Below are 22,844 nucleotides of genomic sequence, written 5' to 3'. Positions count from 1 at the left end.
GAGAGCATTTTGAACAACAAATAAACACATATGACTCTATTTTAGTCTTCCTTACATCAACTCCAAGATCTAGAAGATATTTGACCACACTGATCATCCCACTAGATGCTGCAGCATGTAAGGGTGTATATGATTTCTTGTCTTTGCATGTCACTTCAGCCCCGTGGGCCACAAGTAATTTCACAACTTCAATATGACCTAGAAGAATAAAGACAAAAAGAATGAAGCTGCATTTTATATCAACCAGTACAAGTTTACAAACTTAATAACTGTACCATTGTTATTACACAAACAAACATTATTCATTTGCACCGTATCTAGAAAATAAAGAATTGTTCTTGCACTCTAATTGTATCATGAACTATAAAAGCAACATAAAATATTAATCTCCAGAAGACAGTATTTCCACATACCCCTCTGATAAATCTTAGTATTTATACTGCAAATATAATCTTGTATATTAAAAAAAAAATAAAAAAATCTTGTCTTCTGCTGACACAGGAGGATTTTTTTTTTGTAGATTTGAGAACTAGAGAGGTGAAATGACTTTGTAATTATTAAACAACTATTGCAAATTTCTGTTAACAATGTGAGAGAGAATATGACTGTTGGTCTTCCACCTTCATCTCCACTGCAAACATGCCTATTAAGGTTTTTAAGGCCTTCAGCTTAAAATTAAAAAATTCACAAATATGAAAAGAAGAAAATATTATATTTTTAAATAAAAATATATTACTCCCCCCCACCCCAGTCCAACTTCTTTTATTTGGAAAGCCTCTAAGATACTGACCCAAATCATACTGGATTTAGTAAAGCTCTACTTTCAAAACTGACTCAGACTTTTGAAAGCATCAACTATTGTCCTAAGTCCCTGGGAAGAAACTGCCAAACAAGTCAATCACTGAAAACACAAAGATAATCACAACAAATGTAAGAATAATAGACCATGATAGATTTAGTGCTCCACCTTTGTAGCTGACCCATACAGACAGATGCGGAATTCTTCGTTTTACCTTTCAAGTGACACCTTTACCATAGTTAAAAAGCGGTGAGGAGCACACTGAATACTTATGCTTATCCTGTCAGACACACAAGTATCAAATCCAGCCTTCAGTTTAAATGCTTCAAAAAAAGTGAGAGTCTTTCCTTTTCCAATGACTGAGAGAATTTGCAAAAGTTTCAACAGTGTCCACCCAAAGGAACACAGACAAAGCTGTTCTGATAACCAGTCACCATGATACCCATTTTATGCTGCATGCTCAATAACATACAAAATAGCCCTCCGCAAAGCTACACCGAGCAGAAACACAAAGAGTTTACCAGTGCAATGTGAAGCGCTGCAATACTGCACTTCTGAGTTACTTCAGTAGTGAAGGAAAGAAAAGAAAGAGAAATGAAAACATGATATGCATCTTCTGATCCAAACATAACAGGACAAGAATGAAAACAAACCCTATATGAGAAGCAGAAGTCCAGTAGGTATTGAAAGCAGTGAAAGCAAGAGAGATGCTGAACAGAACAGTGGCAGAACGACTTTAAAGAGAAATAAAAAAACACCAAAAAAATCCCTGACCTGCACTGAAAAGGCAAGCAGCGATCAGCGGAAGACACTGAAAAGAGAAGCGCAATGTACTTGAAGCGCCGAGGAGACACCCTGATCCACTGACACGCAGGGATGGGATGGGACGGAGTCCCTGCGAGTCGCAGCCTCACAGCTGGACAGCGATGGAGCCGGGGGAAAGCAGGAAGGAAGGGAAACAATGGATATAACCCTACAAAGTTATTTATAGTAGACTGACGAAAGGCATAACTTCTTTTTTTTTTTTTTTTTTTTTTCCTATGGTCAGTTTTAAATGGTGGAAAAGCTTTAAGGCTTTCTTCAAACAATTGGAGCAGTGGAAAATGGCTCTAAATTGTGAAAGAAAACGGCGATATTTTTTTTTCCTTGTTGGAAAACTTTTAAAAGCCTTTTCTACTCTATTGTCTGCAAGGCTATTCAGGTTGATCAACATCAGATAAATTACATTTTTTCCACCCAAACACTGTTCATTAACAGAGTTTCCTGTTAAAAGCCCATGAAATAGGCTTGATGGAAATTAGAATAAATGTAGCCTATCTGAAAAACAGAAGACTCCTCTCATCTAGGTGAGTACAAGCCAGAAAACATTTCTGTCTCTGCCATCTCATGCACAAGTTTCATTCAACAACATTTTGTAAATAATAACCTTGAGTAAGGTGGTTGGACAGCCTGTAGCAGACACTGCTTTGCACACGTAAGTAGGTTACAAAATACTAATACAAAATATCAGAAAGAACATTGGATCAATAATGAAGACTGTTCCTTAACTTGTTGGTTTTAAGTACTAGTATCAGTAGTTGAAGTGAAGTATCATACAGCTTCAAATTATATGTTAGAGTATTAATACTGTGACGATCACTTCATAATTCACTGGCACATTCAAGTCTCTTCCTCTGAAGAGAACTCAACAGGGTCCTGTTTTTCTTTTTAGCATTTCACATACGGCTGTCACAGCCTTATTCTACATTGCTAACACATTATTTCAGACCTGTGTTGTCAGGGACATAAGACTGATATGAAGTTGGCCCGAAACACAGAGCTGTGCAAAGACAACAGTTAATAATTCCACTTTTGTGTCAACACAGGTGTTTGTGAGAAGATAATTTTTACAACTGTTGAGATGTTTAAAATTTTACTTCCACTTTTAAGTAACTGCTTCCATTTGGTCTTATGTGGCAAGACTGGGAAATATTGCTTGGATAACTGTAACAACTCCAAACCCATTATATAGAATACTCAATGCCATAGAATCATAGATGAGAAACATGTTTAATTAGCAACCTTAAGTCTGTTTTTAAGAACCAACCCAAACACATACACATTGCAAAGCATTATGCAAATTTGTAAGTAATTCTCTCATTCATAATCCTGAGCATTAATAGCAAACTACATATTGAGGGGCATTTTGCCTAAGATCAGACCTCCAAGGCAGAGATGTCAGACTTGGAGATGTCAACATAATGAGTCCATGTAATTTCCCAGTTTATGCATGTTTATTTTTTTGTTTGATACCAGACACAGTAAAATTAGTTTATTTTACTTAGGGAAGGAACAGTATTGCTCCTTGTACATTAACTTAAATGTTTGTCAAAAACACACCAGGTGCTTCTTTATAAAGCCTATATATAGAGCTTTTCACCAAGACAGTCATTCCAAGTAGTATTTTCCTTTTACAACTGGAATAAAAACGTTTACATCTTTAGATCACCTCTGCAAAAAAAGCTGCCATAAAGAATATGACCACGTTATCTTCCTGACTCTTTTTCTTTGTAAGTTTTGTAAGATGGTATCTTATATACAGGTATGTATCTTGCAGAGAATTTAAAAATTCAGAAAATGCAGACCATCAAAACAAAACAGAAAAAAATACATCTAATGAAGTTTTATTTCCCCATTTCACCTTCAAAGAAATTCCCAGGCATGCAGATTATTACAGTACTGATGCTACTGCTTTTATTTCTTCTCCCTTGGCTGGGTGAAATTATGAAGCAATAAGCTAAAACACTGAATAACAATCAAGATCATGGAATCATCTCAACTGGCTTCTTCCTGAAATTGATACTGAAACGTAATTGTTCACTGCTAACATACAACACACACTGCATGTGTTCAAGGGCATTTCTAAACATATCCTGGAAGTTAAAAGATGCATTATGTTTGTTGGCTTCTGAACAGGTACAACATATTCTGCAATGATAATCAGCATTTACATGTGAATTACTTAGAAACACAGCAATTAGCCAGAGCTAAGGAGTTGGTCAATGTCAGCCAAGAACTCTTAATCTGCATTTTCTATTATTCACCTTCCAACAGTTTATATTGCTCATATTTTAAATGAAGCTTGAGATACAAAGCTCTACTATTTACAATAGATATGCTAAACAAAACCACTCCTAGCACTTAATATTTGAAAGTCTCATAAAAGCCAAAGAAGTACTTCACTCTGACAGTACTGCCAGTGCATTGATCAGCACCATGAGAACAATAATTATCCACTCCTGGAGTAAGAATTGCAAGTCAGGAATTTGGAGTTTTAGAGATGAGATATTTTTCTTTTGAAATACAATTCTTAAAGCTGGTGTAACAACCCTTTGTTTCAGGTGCCCCTTGTATTAATTGCTTACTTTCAATATAGCATTATTGCAAACGTTTTCTCCTGTCATTAGACTCCTGCTGACGGAGCAACATAGTTCCTTTTTTTTAAAAAGGACAAAATTACTTACCTTGTTTTTCTTTTTCCAACAAATTGATTTTCTCAGCACAAAAGCACATTTACAAGGCCGTTTGAAGTACACTAATAAAGGTTTTCTGGCAGAAACACAGATAACCTCAATGTTTATAATGTGAATGCTTTTCCTAGAAATCCATAAAAACACTAAACATAAGGTGATTTAGGTTTTTTACTACCACAATGGTAATGAAATGAAATACGTACATACCCATATATGCTGCCCAATGTATAGCTCGCCTGTCTTTCTTGTCAAATGCATTAATATTGGCCCCTCTAGACAACAGTAAGCTGACCATCTGAGATAAACAGAAAGAAAACAAATCCTCTATTAATAATGGAAAACTCTGCTTAGACAAAGAAAATCATTGGGGGTGAGGAAATGCCTACACTCTCAAAGGATTTAAATGTGTTGTTTTCTGAATATTCCAAAAACTTTAAAAAACTGGCTGCCCACTTTGGCAGCAATCAAGTGGCCGTAAGGAACACAGAATTCAATGTCAACAGAAACATTTCCAAGTTAAATATGGCAAATCTGTAGAATCTTTGAAATGTTCAGGTCATTACTAAGGGATTCACTAAAGGTAGTCACTAAAAGCAAGCCTACGGTCAATTTGTCTCCAGTCACCTATACACAATTACAATAGGGATGCCTCAGCAGTCATATTTCAGGGTTTGAAAACTAGTGAGTTAGTGCTTATTGCATATATTTCCTCCACACTTCAGTGACAACAGATTCCAGGTGTTCACTATCTACTGAACGGAAAAATATCTTCTTTTTTCCATTTTCAATTTATCTATTATTATTTTAACTCCATTTAACTCAGGCAAATTTGCTTTTCTTAAGAAAGGTGAACGCTGTAATAACCTTCCAATTAAATGATGTAAACATGTATTTTTCACAACCATTCTGTACACAGATGCATACAAAAGTCAATTCAAATACAAGAGGAGTTGGATTTTTTGAGGGGAGGGAGGAAACAGTATTTTTTTAACCAAGAAACTAAACATGAGAAATGTGAGAGACATAAGGATAAGTGGGAAACAAGCTAAGAAAAATAACTCTTACCTCGACATGTCCACTGAAGGCTGCATGATGCAAGGCCGTCCTGCCTGCTCGATCAGACACATTTACATTGCTCAGGAGAGGCACCAAAGCTTCAGCACATTTCACAGCTTTGTTTGCAGCTGCTATATGTAGGGGTGTCTGCCAGTTTTTGTCACGAGCATTGACATCTGCTGAATGCTTTAACAGCACCTGAACAGCGTCCTGAAAGCATTTACAAAAACAACAAGCCACTGAATAAAGATTTAAATGCCAACTTTAAATTCAAGGACAGTATAATGGAATAGAACTATTTGCAATTTGTTCTTTCATAAACATCATCTTACATTTTGGGATTTGTGCTTTACCATAAATCCAGATTTGGGGATGTTCTCAAGAACATAAGCAATATACTCCCCACAGAATTCAACATTTCCAGGTCTTTGATCCAGTTCATTAAGCTGGCTGGCAAATTGTTTTGTCACTACAACTAGTTTTCAAAGCTCAATAAACCTCCTTAGGATTCCTTCCATTGGTGGGATTAGTAAAGTACTATGAACTCACAATGCATTTTCATCAATTTGCCAGGAAAATTTTCAAACTGTCCAACTCTAAAAATGGCAACAAGAAGAACAGCTTATTAAATGTATATTTAGAGAACCAGCGATAAAACAGAGCGTGGTCACAAAAATTTCAACATATACTGTTGCAAAACTCCCCAAAACCATTTCAAAACGTTGCACTGAATTCCACCTCACAAAAAGATTATTCATTTCCTTTTGTTAAATGTATGAGCTGTGAAAATTTGACAAGTAAGACTGTAATTATTAAAGCAAGATGCACAAATCCCATGAAAATACGTATACACAACTGGAATGCATTAAAAAAAAAAAATCTGTTGGTGATGTCAACATGACAAGGAATACTGCATTTTACATCAACTCTGTGACCTTCCTGCAATTTACTAATTGCTTTCAGTGACTTCCAACTCAAACTCTGAGCACACAAATAAATGGTTGGCACTTCCAACTTAATACATGTTAGCAGAAGTAGTTGCAGGAAATTTTATGGTATAATAGCTAAGTATTATTCACAGCTACGAGCAGAATGCCAACTAACACTTGATTCTATTGATTACAATAAAGTATATTTAAAATTCTTCTACTGTCAATAAAAAAGAAAATAAAAGTGAACATAAAAGAAAATAAAGAACATAAAAGTGAAAATACTGCATTACAGGCTTGCAATTTAAAAGAGAAACAGAATATCTCTTTTATTGTCTAAGAAACTTAAGCAGATTTAGTACCTACTACTTTAAAAAAAAAATCAATATTTTGAACTTGTGCCTTTTTTGTACCAAATATTAAGAAAAACCATCACCAGAAGAAGAAAAGTTTAGAACAGTTATTACCCTTTTTGTAGATGGAAGCACCATAGTACTAGTATAAAAATAACATTTTTTTATGTATATATGCATTAATGAATTTCAAGAAGTAGTGAATTTGCTTAGGGTTTCTTTTTTTTTCTGGCAAAGTACACCAGACACACAAATATAAAGGCCTGGAGTGTAACCTTCTTGACATGAAGTTGCTTGAACTTGTGCTGTCAACAGCTAAATCCATAATTCCAGCTATTTTGCATGTTTCAATGCCCTTGTTTAATTGCAGCTGTCCTTGCTTCAAGAGTCCAGATGTTTTACGGAAATACTTATCAAGCACTTTTTCATTACAGCATTTTTCATCTAATGCCCCAAACCCATGTATGTCTGTGAGCTGGAAAAGAAGTGCCTACATGTACCAACCATGTATATGGACTCCCACGACTTACTGTGTTTATAAACAGAAAATTCTGACAAGCACCTATCATTGCCTTTGGGCAATTAGTCTGAATGTGTTGTTTGCCTTTAGCCAACATTTTTTAAAAAATCTGACCCATTTCAAAAAGTATGACCACAGTTGCATTTCTTGAAGTTATCACTTAGGTGCGGTTTGTCTACAGCGCTCCACTCTGCAAGTTTTACTGATATAAGGAGCTTTTATTGTTCCTCAGCTCTGGAGGATGCAGTGTTTGGTTCTTTGGGCAGCTCCCAAAGGAGCAGTTTAAAAACACCTCAAGAAGAACAAATAGCATTTGGGAATAAGGCACCCTTCAAAGATTCATTTTCAAGCTCTGTTTTGAATAACACAATCTCCACGCAACTTAGCTATTAGTGCTGGTGACAAAATATTATGATTTATCCAGGGAATTCAAAAGCAAAAAGGCTTGTTTAGATAGTTTGTGGATCAAATACTTTAAGTTCAACACTCATCAAAACCAAAATATTCAATTCCATCTTCTCAAACAAAAATGTACATGGAATGTTTAAAAACCATTTTTTTCTAGACATACTGAAATGAGCATCAATTTGATCCAGGATCTCAAAGGAAACAGTTTTGCATAAACTTTTCCACATAACAAGCTCAGCATTTCTCCGTTTGTTTTGATCTTCTACAGGCATTTAAAATTTTTATTAGGACATCAACAACCAAGGAACAACAGCAAACTCATTTCTCACATTACTATATCCTCACAACTGTGTAACTGGTAGACTTCAAAACACTTTCTACATATTTAATTTATAACTTCTAAAGTGATTTTCAATACTATCATTACTCATTAAATGCTTTAAAAAAAAAAAAAGTTTGCAGGCCTTATAGAAGCTTTTATTTCTTCAATGCCTGAACAGACAAGCATGTAAAAAAACTAAGAAATGCAAAGATCATGCTGTAAAAGCTGTACTAAATCTTGGTTCATCTCTACTTCCTTCATGCTGAACCATTCCGGTTACCTTAAAAGAAGTGAACTGGACTCGAGAACCCTCCATGCAGAAACCTCTGTTAGGGAAGTGGCAGAGAGCAAAGCTCAGAACTGGAAGTTTATAGTTTTCCCTCTTTCTTCCTACTCAGGCATGTGCCCGAGAGGATATACACACACACATACCCTCAACAGGTTGAACAAATTGATGTAAAATTGTTCTGCAATTCCAAACATTTGGAGTAGTTTCACTTTTTAAAAACTGAACAAAGAACAGAAGGTAATTTGAGATTCTTATTTTAGCACAAAGCAATAAAAAAAACCATACCTCACTGCAAGATGCCACAGCTCTGTGTAAAGGAGTCAACCATTTGCTGTCTTTGGCATTAACTCTAGCTCCTGTAACAAAAAATAAGATTAACAGAAATTTATTATATATTTACAGAAATGCTTAAAGGATTTTCAACTACAGAGATAGAACTACTGGAGGACAGTCTTTTCTCCAGCTGAAGTCCACACTTTGATGAAATTCTTTTAACATTGCACCCATAATGCTCTTTCATTAAACTACACTCATCTTTTAATACCAGGTAATCTTTTGCACTTCCAAAGGCACAAAAAAGACTGTTTGGTAAGAAAGACAGACTCCTTGCCTTCATTCAGCACCAGAAATCTCATACTTAGCCACTATAGTTGAAATGCTCCATTAAAAATTGAGGGTATATAACCATAGCTTTTTCAAACCTTGAGTGGAAGTTTAGCCATCTCTATTTGAAAAGTGCTGAAATTTTACAGAGTTGTGATAGCTCACACAAAAGTGTTATGTTTTTGGAAAAATAATTTGGAAATGCTGTTGGAAAGAGTTCACAGAGCAACATATGATATCACACAGTAAAATTAGTGCTACATGGTCAGAGCTTACTAACTTCTCAGGCGAAACATAGTATTGTTATGTCAGAATCGACTTTAATTTTTTCTATGCAAAGAACAGAAAAGGGTGGAAGGCCAGTAAGACACAACCTGTCAAACTGGCTGCTGATCAAGATGCTCAGCTGAGAGACAAGGTATTTTCATCCAAGACCTGCACCAGCAAAGAAGTCTCTCCCAGTCCAGCTGAACAACCTGACCAAGCGACATAGTCTGTACAAAATCGTGGTTGTATATACTAAGCAAACAAAAAAATTGAACTCAGTTTTGCAAGTTAATCAGTTTCTTTGAGGCTTAAGAACGCAACATGGAAGCTGATGTTGCATCCAAACTCCCACTTTAACACTGGGTCTTCCAAGCATCAGATAGAACTTGAGGTCTAATTACTGGCTCCAATTTCAGGGATCTCCCTCTTATGCAAATTTCAGAAGCTTTGGGTGTCAGACTATTTTCCAAGTTCAAAAGTTTTTGAAAAACAAGTTTGAACGAACAGGAAGAAAGTCCAAAACCCCACAATCTAACAAGAATTTAAGAGCCTTAACATTATAATAATAAATATGTACTTTTGTCAACTATAATACGGACCTAGTGTACTACACCATATCACGTATCATAACATAATGTACTGTATCAAATTCTGCACAGCACTCAAGCAAAAAAAGAATCTGAGGATCCTAAAAGTCACCAGAAATGTCTTAGGATTTTTGGTAATCCTTCCCCAAAAGACAATAACCTGAATGGTCAGTAAGTGAGATTCTAATCCATGTATTTAAAATGTATCTGCAATTCCTGATTGTCTGGAGTACTGTTAGTCACACTTTGGTTTTAGCAGACAAGACAAAAATAAAGGCCAAAATGGTACTCTAAGCTCCACCTTACTTCATGTCTACAGCCAAAACCCAAGGAATTAAGACTTTCAAAGTCTGATTTCCTATTTCTAATTTACGATACAAATGTCTTAGGCTCAGACAAGAGAAGCACCAAGACCAGCAGAAGGGGAGAAATGCACGTTCCCACTCCAAGGAAGCAGCAGTTACCGAAGCTCTAGGGAAAATATGCTTAGAGTCCAAGCTGTGTTTATAGGTTTTTTATCATTCATTGATATCTCTGGTACCTTAACAGCCTAAAAAATGCATCAGAAGAGAACAGGAATAAATCCAAAAAGATACCATACAAAAGGTTTTCCCAGTGGGTAAGTTAATCAAACTTGCTAGGATTAAAGGAAAACAATATCTGAAAGTGTTTGTTGGTTTTGGTAAAAAAGGAAATCAGCATCAGCCAAAGAAACACCTAAGGGAATTTGATGTGATATCTAAAAGTAACATGGTCCTCTCAAAAGAACAAAATGAACACAGTATCTGCCCCCAGGCCATAAGTGACCTTCCACCCAAAGAAGCAAGAAAGCCTAGGTCTAGCACATCCCACACTTAAAAGAGTGTAGTATGTAAATGCTAAAATAAGTTAACTTGTCAAATGCACAAAATATTTGTAGATTCTCTGACAAAGGAAAGAAACAAGGCTGATTTTTGACAAAACACCTCAGCCTGTGATGGACTTACCTAAGAATCAACCACAAAGCTTGTTTTTCCCCCACAACAAACAACTCTTAAAGGAGTTCCAAAATTGTTAGAAAGACAAAGTTTTAAAGTAATTATCAGAATAAGTATACTACCAAAAATCCATATGCACTATTAATGTGAGAATCAGGAGAACTATGGCTCCAGATACGTTAAACAAAATAATATTTTAAACTAACATAGAGATACTTCCCCCTTAAATTTCCACAAGAAGGCATGCTGCCAAGAATGATTAACATTCCATAAAATAGCTTCTCCAAACAGCCTTGTATCTGAGGACATAATCCCCCTCCAGGCTGTTCTTTACTCCCTAGCACATGATTTGGGGAAAATATTAGCATCACTCCCTCCCCCTTCAGATGCTCTCCACGAGACATAAAGCCCCCTCAAATCTATTGCACTCCTACCATGCAACAGTGAAGAAGTTTACAGCCTCCATCCTCTTGGGTTAAACTCTACCCCAGATAATTGCAAATAAATGTTAGAAAAGATATTACGGTGTTACTGAAAATCTTTTGCTTAAAGGTGATTTGCTTCGTGGTTTGCTTAAAGACAGTTTGAACACATGTATGTACATAATTCACTGTACAACACCGCCAATGCAATATTATCTCTGCGGAGCTCAACCTGCTGACGTGTTAACCAGGGCTTTTCTCACATTTCAAATACCTTCAAATGCCACTTATGCAGCAGCTTGCTCTTTCAAAACACAGTGCAGCATGTCTGTATCCCCAATTTGTAAGAATAAAGTAAACAACTAAAAACCCCACCTCACTGGATCTTCCAGACTTCAGGGGCCTGGTCTTAACATGTTTTTGAAAACTGCTCAAATATTTAACTTGTTTCATGTAAAATTTCTCATGTTTCAATTCTTCTAGTGCCATAGAGCTTGTAGGAAAAGGATTTGGGGGCTTGCCAGAGATATCAAATCCAATACTGCAACACAAGTACCCATCATCTTTGCTTGAACTTAAGAACTGATTAAGACATAACACTGCACCTTCCAAACAAACCAACTTATTCTTCCATGTTGGTGCACTAAACTGAAACATCTTCTGTTTCATCAATAGCTTTAATAGTACAGCCTAGTAAGTTTACACATCTAGGCAAATATGAAAGCATGATTTATGCTCTGCAAAAAGGTGTGGGATGGTGCGGTAGAGAGAGAAGTATTGCATATTTTTCTTCCCTCCTCCTTGAATCTTATGTTTTATTTTGCAAAGTTGTATTCACAAGACTGACAACTAGAAAGAGGTGTTTTATTTAATAAATCTAGTACAGAAGCTACTGAAAATCTCAGTGAAACTCAGTGGTGCTTACTTTTAGCAAATTTATGTTCGAAGACATTTTCCAACTTGATACAGGCACTGATTTACAGAATGATCTTGGAAGCTTTAATTATATCGGTCCATATCTGGCCATCGCATATTTAAATGTGCTATTAGCCACCAATACCTGAATGTTCGTTTCTGCAATTCAGTTGCTGCTTCATTGGTGTCAATATCCTTAGATTTGAGTAAGAGCCGGCATCTCAACCACCTCTTGGGTAGGAAATGCTGCAAGGAACAGCCACACGCATCCCCCTTCATCCATAAAGTGCCATATAACTCTACAGAGCCTTGTCACAGCTTGTCACCTCTGTGTTCCCCTCCTAAGAACTCTGGCTGTGACTCTCCTCCCGAGCTACTCAACACCAGAACTTGTCCTATTTGTAAATGTCCTTGGACGACTAATGAGCACAGCAGTTACATTACTTCTGTGTCACTAGTTGAAAAGAGATTCAGAAAAGAAATAACAACAGAACTGACAAGGCATTTTCATCTTTGCTCGCAGTACTGACTTAAGTACTGAATTGCCTTCCACTGTTCTGTTTGTAGTCCGTATTTTTAGCCTGTCAAGGATGGTATTTTCCTTTGTTATTGTACAAGATGTGCTAGCAGCTGAACAAGATCATAACATAAGCAAATAAAGCAAATATGTTTTCATTCACATACACAATACAGACTCTTTTGAAGCTCTGAAATGTTTATTTAGGAGTAAAAGATGTAAATAAGATCTTCAGATCGCATTTTTAAAAAGCTAACAAACTTTTCCTTAACTAATATAATGAAATAATTTTAGGAATGATCTTTGCAGAAATTAGGAAGATCCGAGGTATAAATCACTGAGAATAACCAGCTGGTAATTAGACTCTATTTAGTTATTTTCTTAAGGGCTAGTATTAGCTTAAGAAGTTTTTCCACCTTTTATCTAGGGAAGATGACCATGGAAGTACTTAAAGCGGCAAGCAGAAATTCTCAGACTACACTGGGGAATGAACATGCGGAGAAGAAAACTTTTCCTTAGATAGAAAAATATGTGAACATTCAGGAGGTGGTACAGAAAAAGTCTGTAAAGTAAAAAAAAGATTTGAGATATTAATTGGAGCAATCAGTAATAGAAATCCAGAGTAATTTCCTACTGAAAACTTGGGATACTTGGAAAATCTTTGCTGCAAAAATAATGAATAAGACCATATTGAGAGAAAACTTCTTCCTATTTACAATGCATAGTACGGGATCTACAGAATAGTGAAAAAAAAAAAAAAAAACAAACCTAAGAGGGACAGAATTGGAATATCTTTTGACCAGCCACAACTATGCTTCAACAGTTTTTATTTTTATTGGGTTAAAACCAAACCAAACCAAACCAAAACCAAAACAAACACAAAACCCCAAACCACATGGAGATACACTGGCCACAAACAGGAGTAAAACAGGAGTAAACCTACAATCCAGTCAAATCCATCCTCCAGAATTTCACTGCTTTATCAATATAAGAAATCAATTTCATTTCAGAACTACATAGTTCCTGCCACATCTCAGCTACCACCTCCTCGAGCTTCAGAGAGAAACGCGAGGTACTCGGACTCCTCAAGCTACTGAACACTTTTACCTTTTCATAAGTCAGCTTAATTTGCTCTCTCCAAAGAGCAGAGCTACTTTCTTCACAGCAACTGTTACTGCTGACAGAGGGAAGTTAAGACAGCTCAAAATAAAAAATGGCAACTAACATCATCATTGTCAAAAGAAGAGAAAGCAGCCAAAAGACACAGTCACTGTGAAAGGAGCCCCTGTGAAATGCCTTTGGCGTGTGGGTACATCTGCAACCCAAATACAGGGACCTTCATGCGGCTGTTATTTTTGCAGTGATGGCCTTTCAACAGCTGAGCTGTGTGACTGCCATTACATGGACTTTTAATACTTACGTAGCTTCAGAATTAGATGAAAGAAACACATGTAGAATAAAGTTGGAGGGTCTTTACAATCCTCCAAAATCTGTTATTACTGTAATGATAGTTTTCCAGTGTCAGCACAATTCTTACTTTTCCAGCTGACCCAGAGGGAAAGCACAACAAAAACTTGCGCGCTGCCAAACCTTAATGAGGTTGAGTTTAATCACATGCTCACGTACAATGAGCTCCATGCAGTGAAAATTTTGGGTTAAACAAACAGAAATGTGTTGTGTTAGTAGTTAAGTATCAATCCAATATAGTAACTAAATCTATTCAAAAGAAAACAACAGATAATTCAGATGTTTATTTTCATGAATTACATTGATTTCAGTGAAAGTGACAATGGCCTGTATGGTATTTTAAAGAAAACAACATGAAAAAATTTACTAATCAAAAGAACATATTCTGGGAGTACACTAATCTGTCCTGCTCCTCACACGTCACTTGCCTGCAAAATAAACTCTGATGGCATTTAAAAAACAAAAAGTAGGACAAACAGAAAGGATGATTTTTTTTTTTTAAAGCAAAAAGCTTCAGAACAGTTCACATGCAGGACTTAACTGAAAGAAGAGTTTGATTTTTTTAAACAGGATTTCTTGGAAAGAACAAAAAGTTGGACATTCATTTAAGACTTAACTATTTTACTTTTCTAGTTTTCAGTAGTTTGCCATCAACTACTTATACAATTAACGTCAGTGCAATTATGCAAAGGAGACATCATAAAATACAACTGTGATCGGTGTTATGACTCTTCAGAGAGTAATATAAAAAATAAAATGCTTCCAATTATGATTCTCAAGTGACTAAAATCTAAACTTTTCTTCCATCATTCTGTATACTATAAACAACCATCTTTATGCCTTTTAAATTTATTGTTCACCTTCTTACCTAACAAATGTAGGAATGCTAACTGCTTAAGTATCTACAATCTAAGAGGGAGAGATGATATGAAGTTTTAGACTTCCACAGACCATAGTTGTATGACAATTTGCTGGCAAGATGTTCACATCCTTGGGGAACAAGTTTATTAGTGTTCAGTGAAGCACTGTCTCAAGATAAAAACCAGCCCCAAAATGGAGTCACTGAAGCAATTTTCATTGCTATTCAGAGTCTCTGTCCAAACCATCAACTTCAGGTCCCTTGCCCAGGTGAAAGGCTACAATAGAATCATAGAATAGTTTGGGTTGGAAGGGACCTTTCCACGTCATCTAGTCCAACCCCCCTGCACTGAGCAGGGACATCTTCAACTAGATCAGGTTGCTCAGAGCCCTGTCCAGCCTGGCCTTGAATGTCTCCAGGGATGGGGCATCTACCACCTCTCTGGGCAACCTGGGCCAGTGTTTCACTACCCTTATTGTAAAGAATTCTTCCTCGTATCTGGCCTGAATCTTCCCTCCTTTAATTTAAAACCACCATCTCTTGTCCTATCACAACAGGCCCTGCTAAAAAGTCTGTCCCCATCTTTCTTACAGGCCCCTTTTAAGTACTGAAAGGCCACAATAAGGTGTCCCTGGAGCCTTCTCTTCTCCAGGCTGAACAACCCCAACTCTCTCAGCCTGTCCTCACAGCAGAGGTGTTCCAGTCCTATGGTCATTTCCATGGCCTCCTCTGGCCCCTCTCCAACAGGTCCATGTTTTTCCTGTACTGAGGGCTCCAGAGCTGGACACAGAACTCCAGGTGGGGTCTCACCAGAGCAGAGTAGAGGGGCAAAATCACTTCCCTCGACCTGCTGAGCACACTGCTTTTGGTACAGCCCATACAGTATCACAGTATCACAGTATCACAGTATGTTTGGGATTGGAAGGGACCTCAAAAGATCATCTAGTCCAATCCCCCTGCTGGAGCAGGAACACCTAGGTGAGGTCGCACAGGAACATGTCCAGGCGGGTTTTGAATGTCTCCAGAGAAGGAGACTCCACCACTTCCCTGGGCAGCCTGTTCCAGTGCTCTGTCACCCTCACTGAGAAGAAGTTTCTTCTCAAATTTAAGTGGAACCTCTTGTGTTCCAGCTTGATCCCATTACCCCTTGTCCTATCATTGTTTGCCACTGAGAAGAGTCTGGCTCCATCCTCATGGCACTCACCCTTTATATATTTATAAACATTAATAAGGTCCCCCCTTAGTCTCCTCTTCTCCAAACTAAAGAGACCCAGCTCCCTCAGCCTTTCTTCATAAGGGAGGTGCTCCACTCCCTTAATCATCTTCGTTGCCCTACGCTGGACCCTCTCCAGCAGTTCCCTGTCCTTCTTGAACTGAGGGGCCCAGAACTGGACACAATATTCCAGATGTGGTCTCACCAGGGCAGAGTAGAGGGGAAGGAGGACCTCTCTCGATCTACTAACCACCCCCCTTCTAATACACCCCAGGATGCCATTGGCCTTCCTGGCCACAAGGGCACAGTGCTGGCTCATGGTCATCCTGTTGTCCACCAGGACCCCCAGGTCCCTTTCCCCTACACTGCTCTCTAATATGTAATCTCCCAACCTATACTGGAACCTGGGGTTGTTCCTGCCCAGATGCAGGACTCTACACTTGTCCTTGTTAAATTTCATCAGGTTATTCCCTGCCCAGCTCTCCAGCCTGTCCAGGTCCCGCTGGATGGCAGCACAGCCCTCCGGCGTGTCAGCCACTCCTCCTAGCTTGGTGTCATCAGCAAACTTGCTGATAGTACACTCAATTCCCTCGTCCAAGTCATTAATGAATATATTGAATAATATTGGCCCCAGCACTGACCCTTGGGGCACTCCACTAGATACTGGCCTCCAACTAGACTCCGCACCATTGACTACCACTCTCTGGCTTCTCTCCCTAAGCCAGTTTGCAACCCACCTCACTACTCTATTGTCTAGACCACACCTCCTCAACTTAGCTGTGAGGATGCTGTGGGAGACTGTGTCAAAGGCTTTACTGAAGTCAAGGTAGACAACATCCACCGCTCTGCCACCATCCATCCACCTTGTTACATTCTCATAAAAGGCTATGAGGTTGGTCAAGCATGACCTACCCTTGGTAAAGCCATGCTGACTGCCCCTAATAACCCTCTTATCCTTGATATGCCTTGAGATGGCACCAAGGACAAGCTGTTCCATTACTTTCCCAGGGACAGAGGTGAGGCTGACCGGTCTATAATTACCCGGGTCCTCCTTCTTGCCCTTTTTGAAGACTGGAGTGACATTTGCTTTCCTCCAATCCTCGGGCACCTCTCCCGTTTCCCAAGACTTGGCAAAGATGATGGAGAGCGGTCCAGCAATGACTTCAGCCAGCTCCCTCAGCACCCGCGGATGCATCCCATCTGGACCCATGGATTTATGGATGTCCAGACTATTTAATTGCTCCCTAACCCAGTCCTCATCGACTAAAGCAAACTCCTCCATTGACCTGGCTTCATCCGGGGTCTCAGGGGTACAGGGCTCCCCAGGACAGCCTCCGGCAGAGTAGACAGAGACAAAGAAGGCATTCAGTAATTCTGCCTTCTCTGTATCTTCTGCCACCAGGGCACCCACCCCATTCATCAGTGGGCCTACATTGCCTCTGGTATTAGTTTTATCTGCTATGTATTTGAAAAAGTTCTTTTTGCTGTCCTTGACCCCTCTCGCCAGCTGTAATTCTAAGGAGGCCTTGGCTATCCTAGCTGCCTTCCTATATCCTCTAACAGCAGCCTTATATTCCTCCCAAGTGGCCAGCCCCTGCTTCCATGACCTGTAAACTCTCCTCTTCTGCTTGAGCATACCCAACAGCTCCCTATTCAACCACGCAGGTCTCCTGGCTCCCTTCCTTGACTTCCTACGTGTGGGGATGCTCTGATCCTGAGCGTGGAAGAAGCAATCACTGAATGCCACCCAGCTATCTTGGGCCCCTTTTCCTTCAAGCAGTCTTGCCCATGGGATTTCCCCCAGCAATTGCTTGAAAAGGCCAAAGTTAGCCCTGCTGAAGTCCAGGGTTGCAATTCTACTTGCTATTCTGTTCCTGCCACATGAGATGCTGAACTCCACCATCTCGTGGTCACTGCAACCCAGGCAGCCCTCAACCTTTACTGCTTCGACCAGACCCTCCTTGTTAGTGAGGATGAGATCCAGCAGTGCACCTCTCCTAGTCGGCTCCTCCACCATCTGCATGAGGAAGTTATCATCAATGCACTGGAGGAACCTCCTGGACTGTGGCTGGCTGGCTGAATGGTCCTTCCAGCAAACATCAGGGAAGTTAAAATCACCCACAACAACCATGGCCTGTGACTGTGAGGCCACTCTCAGCTGCCCATAGAAGGCCTCATCAACTTCCTCAGCCTGATCTGGTGGCCTGTAGCAGACGCCCACAACAGTGTCAGCCCTGCCAGCCTGCCCCTTGATCCTGATCCATACACTCTCAACTCGCTCGTCATCCGCTCCTGGGCAGAATTTAGTACATTGTAGTTGCTGTCTCACATAGAGAGCAACTCCACCACCACGCCTGGCTGGCCTGTCTTTCCTGAAAAGGGCATAGCCATCCATGACCACATTCCAGTCATGTGAACTGTCCCACCATGTTTCTGTAATTGCCACCAGATCATAATCTCCCGACCGAACATAGGATTCTAGCTCCTCCTGCTTATTCCCCATGCTGCGCGCATTGGTATACAGGCATTTCAGGGAGCGAGCAGAGCACACCAGTTTCTCCCTAGGGGCATAGGAGGCCACCCGGTCCTCATCAGTTTTAGATTGCAGCCCCACTGGGACAAGCCCAGCTACAACCCCATCCCCCTTCGAGCCTAGTTTAAAGCTCTCCAAATGAGCCCAGCTAATTCCTGCCCCAGCATCCTTTTGCCCCTACGAGATAAACCTTTCCCACGTGACAGTGTCCGGACTGGTGTCTTATAAAACCAACCATTATCAAAAAATCCAAAGCCCTGCCTGTAGCACCAGTCTTGGAGCCAACCATTTAGAGAGTGAATTTTCCTATTCCATCCCACATACATACATATATCTTTCCGTTTTTGCTACTGATGTAGTCATTCTATCATAGAAGGCCACTAGGTTGTTCAGGCAGGACTTGCCCTTGGTGAAGTTGTGCTGGCTGTCTTGAATCACCTCTCTGTCCTCCATGTACCCCTTAGCATAGCTTCTAGGAAGATCTGTGCCATGATCTTCCCAGGCACAGAGGTGAACAGGAGAGGTTACAAAGCAACCTTGAGGTCTGGTGGGGAAATCTCTCAAGAATTCAAAAACTAACTACACGTGCTTGTAAGACTGAAAGCTTATTCCACAAAAGTCTGCAAATAGGCTGAACTGATTATATCTTCAGAATGTGCAATGTGGGTTGCTTAGGTCTATAGCAAAGTAATATATTGTAACGGCAACATATGATCCAAAATACATACTTGAAAGCAGCATGGATCCCCTGGAGGGGCATGCAAAAGACATTCCAATCAAATTAAAAAAGCCTATGTCTCTGTAACATATGATACACACTTTAACTAACAATAGAGAATAATGAGAAAGAATCAGGTAAGAGCCACTGACTCATGGAAAGATTCATACTGACTTGAGTAATTTTGAGGTCCAGTTTGAAGCAAGAATAAAAAAGGCAAAGCAACCAGTCTTTGCAGGATAGCTTGCACAGCAGAACTGTAAAGTGGTTTCTTACAACACTCCAGCAAAACTATATTAGAGAACTTTACAGGTTGCAAAGTCAAGCTCTCACAAGGTAAGAAATGCTAGGATGAAAGTAGTCTACACTACTTAATTCAATCCCTTGTGCAAATAGATGACAATAGGCCAAGTAAAGCCACATAAAATTTTACATGCAAATTTACTGCACAGAGGAGACTGTTGTTCAAAAATGTTATTTCTTCAAGAAACTCTTTAGTCATTGTTCAAAAAGAGGTCTTGCAACATGGCAGGCATTCTTCAGACCTTGCTGTGGTAACAGATGTTCTTTATTTGCTCCCTAATGCTCATGTATTATGACAAAATGTAACGTTATACATCTGTCTCAAAGGAGAGATTTTATTTCCATCTGAAATACAATGAATTAATTTTCTGTATCTCTATGAAATGGAGAGGATAAATACACTTAACTTCTGTTCCCAGTCTTCCAGTTAAGAGAGTTAAAAGAAAAATCTCAGCTTGTGCATTTTGAGACATCTAGACCTGATTTCTCAGAAAAGTATCTGGTGCAGCACTTCAGATATAGCTGTGAGCGCTCACACTTCACAACCCACAAAGATTTCAAATCCAGCATTCAGAAACGAGGAAGATTAAACTGGTGACTACTTTTTAAAGAGTCTGGCTTAAGTTGCTTGCCTAAAACCACAGCCTGCAAGCAGGTACCATCCAGATTAGTGCCCAGGCATGGCACAGCCTTAACATGCAGACATCACCTCCTCATCATGCAATCAATGCCCGTCTTCATTCACTTACAAATGCATCAACAACCAGCATCTGTGCTTCCTCCACTGTACCAGCCTGGTTCATTCCCAGCATGGTCCTGCCCTGTGCAATCCATAAAGCTGCGCTTCCCCAGCAAGGCACAAACACGCCACTGATGTCCACAGCACACGAACACAACAAAGTTGGACTTTTGATTTTGTGACTATTTAATGCAGTGTTTTTGTGTAAGTAAATCTTGATTATAATTGAATAAACATTGTCTCATACATATCAATGCCTCCCAGTCTTCCTCAACAATCTACAGACACAGCAGCACCCCACAACCTCTCCTCCATTCAACAGCTCAAGTTTGGACTATTCCTAGAGTTCTTCACTTTCCTCCTTCATTCTCCAATTTTTCTTACACTTAGCCCCAGGCTGTGTGCCCAAATCATATGACTAACCTTTCTTCTACTGCCATCCCCCAGTCAGGATCTTGTTTCATTAATATCTGAACTAGAATCTCACTCCTTCCATGAGCTCTTTGCCAAGAGTGCAATATTTTCTTCAATCACAGCTCTGGTAACTGGACTCTGTTCACCCAAAAGAGTCAGAAGCTTCACTCCCAGAAGTAACTGAATACAACTTTGCAACGTTTATAATGCAGCTAGTTGTTTTGGGGATTTGCTCAGTTTTGTTTTAATCACTGTGAACACCTAAACAAAAAGAAATATTCTTGTCAAATCCAAGATACTTTTTCAGAAGATAGGATTACCAGAATTTTTTTTTTTTTTCTTCTTGGTAGGGAAAACCAGCACCTTCTCAGCAACCCACATGAACTTTTCCAGATGAATTATCATGAGAAATATATATATATATAAAAAAATATATTTATAATATACACAATGTGATATTAATTAATTATAAGTACATATAATTAAATAGATCGAGTACATGTACATATATATAATGAGAAGATTACATCTTGCTAAATTACAATAAATTAAATTGTGCCTGGCAATTTCAATGTAAAGTCTGGAAGTGACTCCTACAGTCTTAAAGTGACATTTCCTTAAAGCAAAATTTGTCATTCAAGGTTGACGGTGGGGGCGAGGTGGGTGGAAATACCTGGCTTTGCACAGGCAAGGTGTGCCACTGAGCAGACAGAAGATTAAAGTAGTTCTGTGGGACTGTTACAAGTTTCAATCCTTCTACTGAACCTTTAAAGCTCCATATCATGAATTCAGCCTCAAGCTACCAGATGGGCAGATTTGTCCAAGATCAAAGACAATCAATTCAGTATCTCAGTCATGAAGTTTTGCTTTCAGGTTTTTGGGTTTGTTTCTTGGTTTTCTACCTTTTTAAGGAAAAAAAAACGGAAGTATACTGTTTTACAGAATTTGCACTTTTTCTTAGTACAAATAAATAAAAAGGTATTTCAAAATTTTCAGCTGATCCTAATTGTATTCTGTGAATTTAAGCCAACAGCAAAGGATACTTTAAAATAAAATAACCAACTCTGGATGCCATCTTCTATGTTCAACTTCGTTTTTATGAAGCCCACTTTATAAGCAAAGCAATGCTGCTAACATCTACCTATAACATATACACTGTTATTTCTTTAAACTAGAGTTAAACTACCTAAAGTTGATCAAGCTACAAATAAAAATAGCTATAACTGAGGTTTTTTACAAATAAATATTTTAGAGCAGAACCACACAGTATTATAACACTGATAAGTCTGAAAACCAAAATTTCAGCATAAACATCTTTAATTTCTAGTACTTTAAATATCTCAGTAAGACCTATACAGACTAAGATGTACATACATATTTCTTTGGATTTGCATAAAGTTAGATTTTTTTTTTCCATTAACAGGAACAGAACATACCAGATAAAATAAGTAGTTCAATAATTTCTGCATCTCCCAGATAGGCAGCAGCATGTAAAGGGGTCCTTTTCTCATTATCCTGTGGTAAGAGGGGGGAAAAAAAGTTTTGTTTAAAATAAAAAAGTATGGTTTAGCATTCTGTATGATTTAAGAAAAAAACAAAAAAAAACACTGCATAAAACTGCATCTTCCAAATATTGTACATTTTATATTCTAGAAAACATAATTACTCTAAAGACATTATCACATTTACTAAGACAAGCATGCTTCTCCCTAAGGAACTCTTAATACCAACATAGTCAACTAGTTTTTCTCCTGACATTAACAGATTAACAGATGCTCATCACATCTTCAGATTAACTCATCAGTTAGAAATCACCATTCACTTGTCTCCAGACACAGGAACTTGAGGATGTCCTACATACACAGTTAAAAATGGTATGTCACCTTCATATGCAACAACTAGTGAGATACATTTTTTTTTGAAAGTTTAAAGATAGTTTCAGCAGTTCTTTTTTGAATAGAAAATAGAAAATAAGCTGGAGTGAGCAGGGGCAAAAAATACTAAAATCCAATTTCAACTGTTTTGTTTACCATAGATAAGCAAAGAAAAGGAAGAGATGCAATTTGTTTTTCAGAAAACACTCTGGAGGATACAAGTACAACCCAGCATTTTTCATTAGTTC

At 38.6% G+C, this 22,844-nt stretch overlaps 1 protein-coding gene across 3 annotated transcripts in view; it reads right to left on the bottom strand.

Moving 5' to 3' along the window:
• The window catches only part of ANKRD28 (ankyrin repeat domain 28), a 131,849-nt gene that overhangs the window by 38,639 nt on the left and 70,366 nt on the right, over positions 1–22,844 (bottom strand). For 2 of the 3 annotated variants that reach the window (XM_082046530.1, XM_082046529.1), the window contains exons 3-7: positions 22,159–22,237; positions 8,474–8,544; positions 5,377–5,577; positions 4,519–4,606; positions 56–198 (exon numbers count right to left, since the gene is read on the bottom strand). In XM_082046530.1, the coding sequence (XP_081902656.1) occupies positions 56–198; positions 4,519–4,606; positions 5,377–5,577; positions 8,474–8,544; positions 22,159–22,237 (582 nt within the window). Of the gene's footprint in view, positions 1–55; positions 199–4,518; positions 4,607–5,376; positions 5,578–8,473; positions 8,545–21,395; positions 21,413–22,158; positions 22,238–22,844 lie in introns of those variants that run through there. The other variant, XM_082046531.1, reaches the window with a different exon arrangement.

The sequence above is a fragment of the Streptopelia decaocto genome (assembly GCF_964273445.1).
Source record: "Streptopelia decaocto genome assembly, chromosome: 2".
Lineage (NCBI taxonomy): Eukaryota > Metazoa > Chordata > Aves > Columbiformes > Columbidae > Streptopelia > Streptopelia decaocto.
The sequence above is the reverse complement of the archived record's forward strand: the minus strand, read 5'-3'. Positions and strand labels throughout refer to the sequence as shown.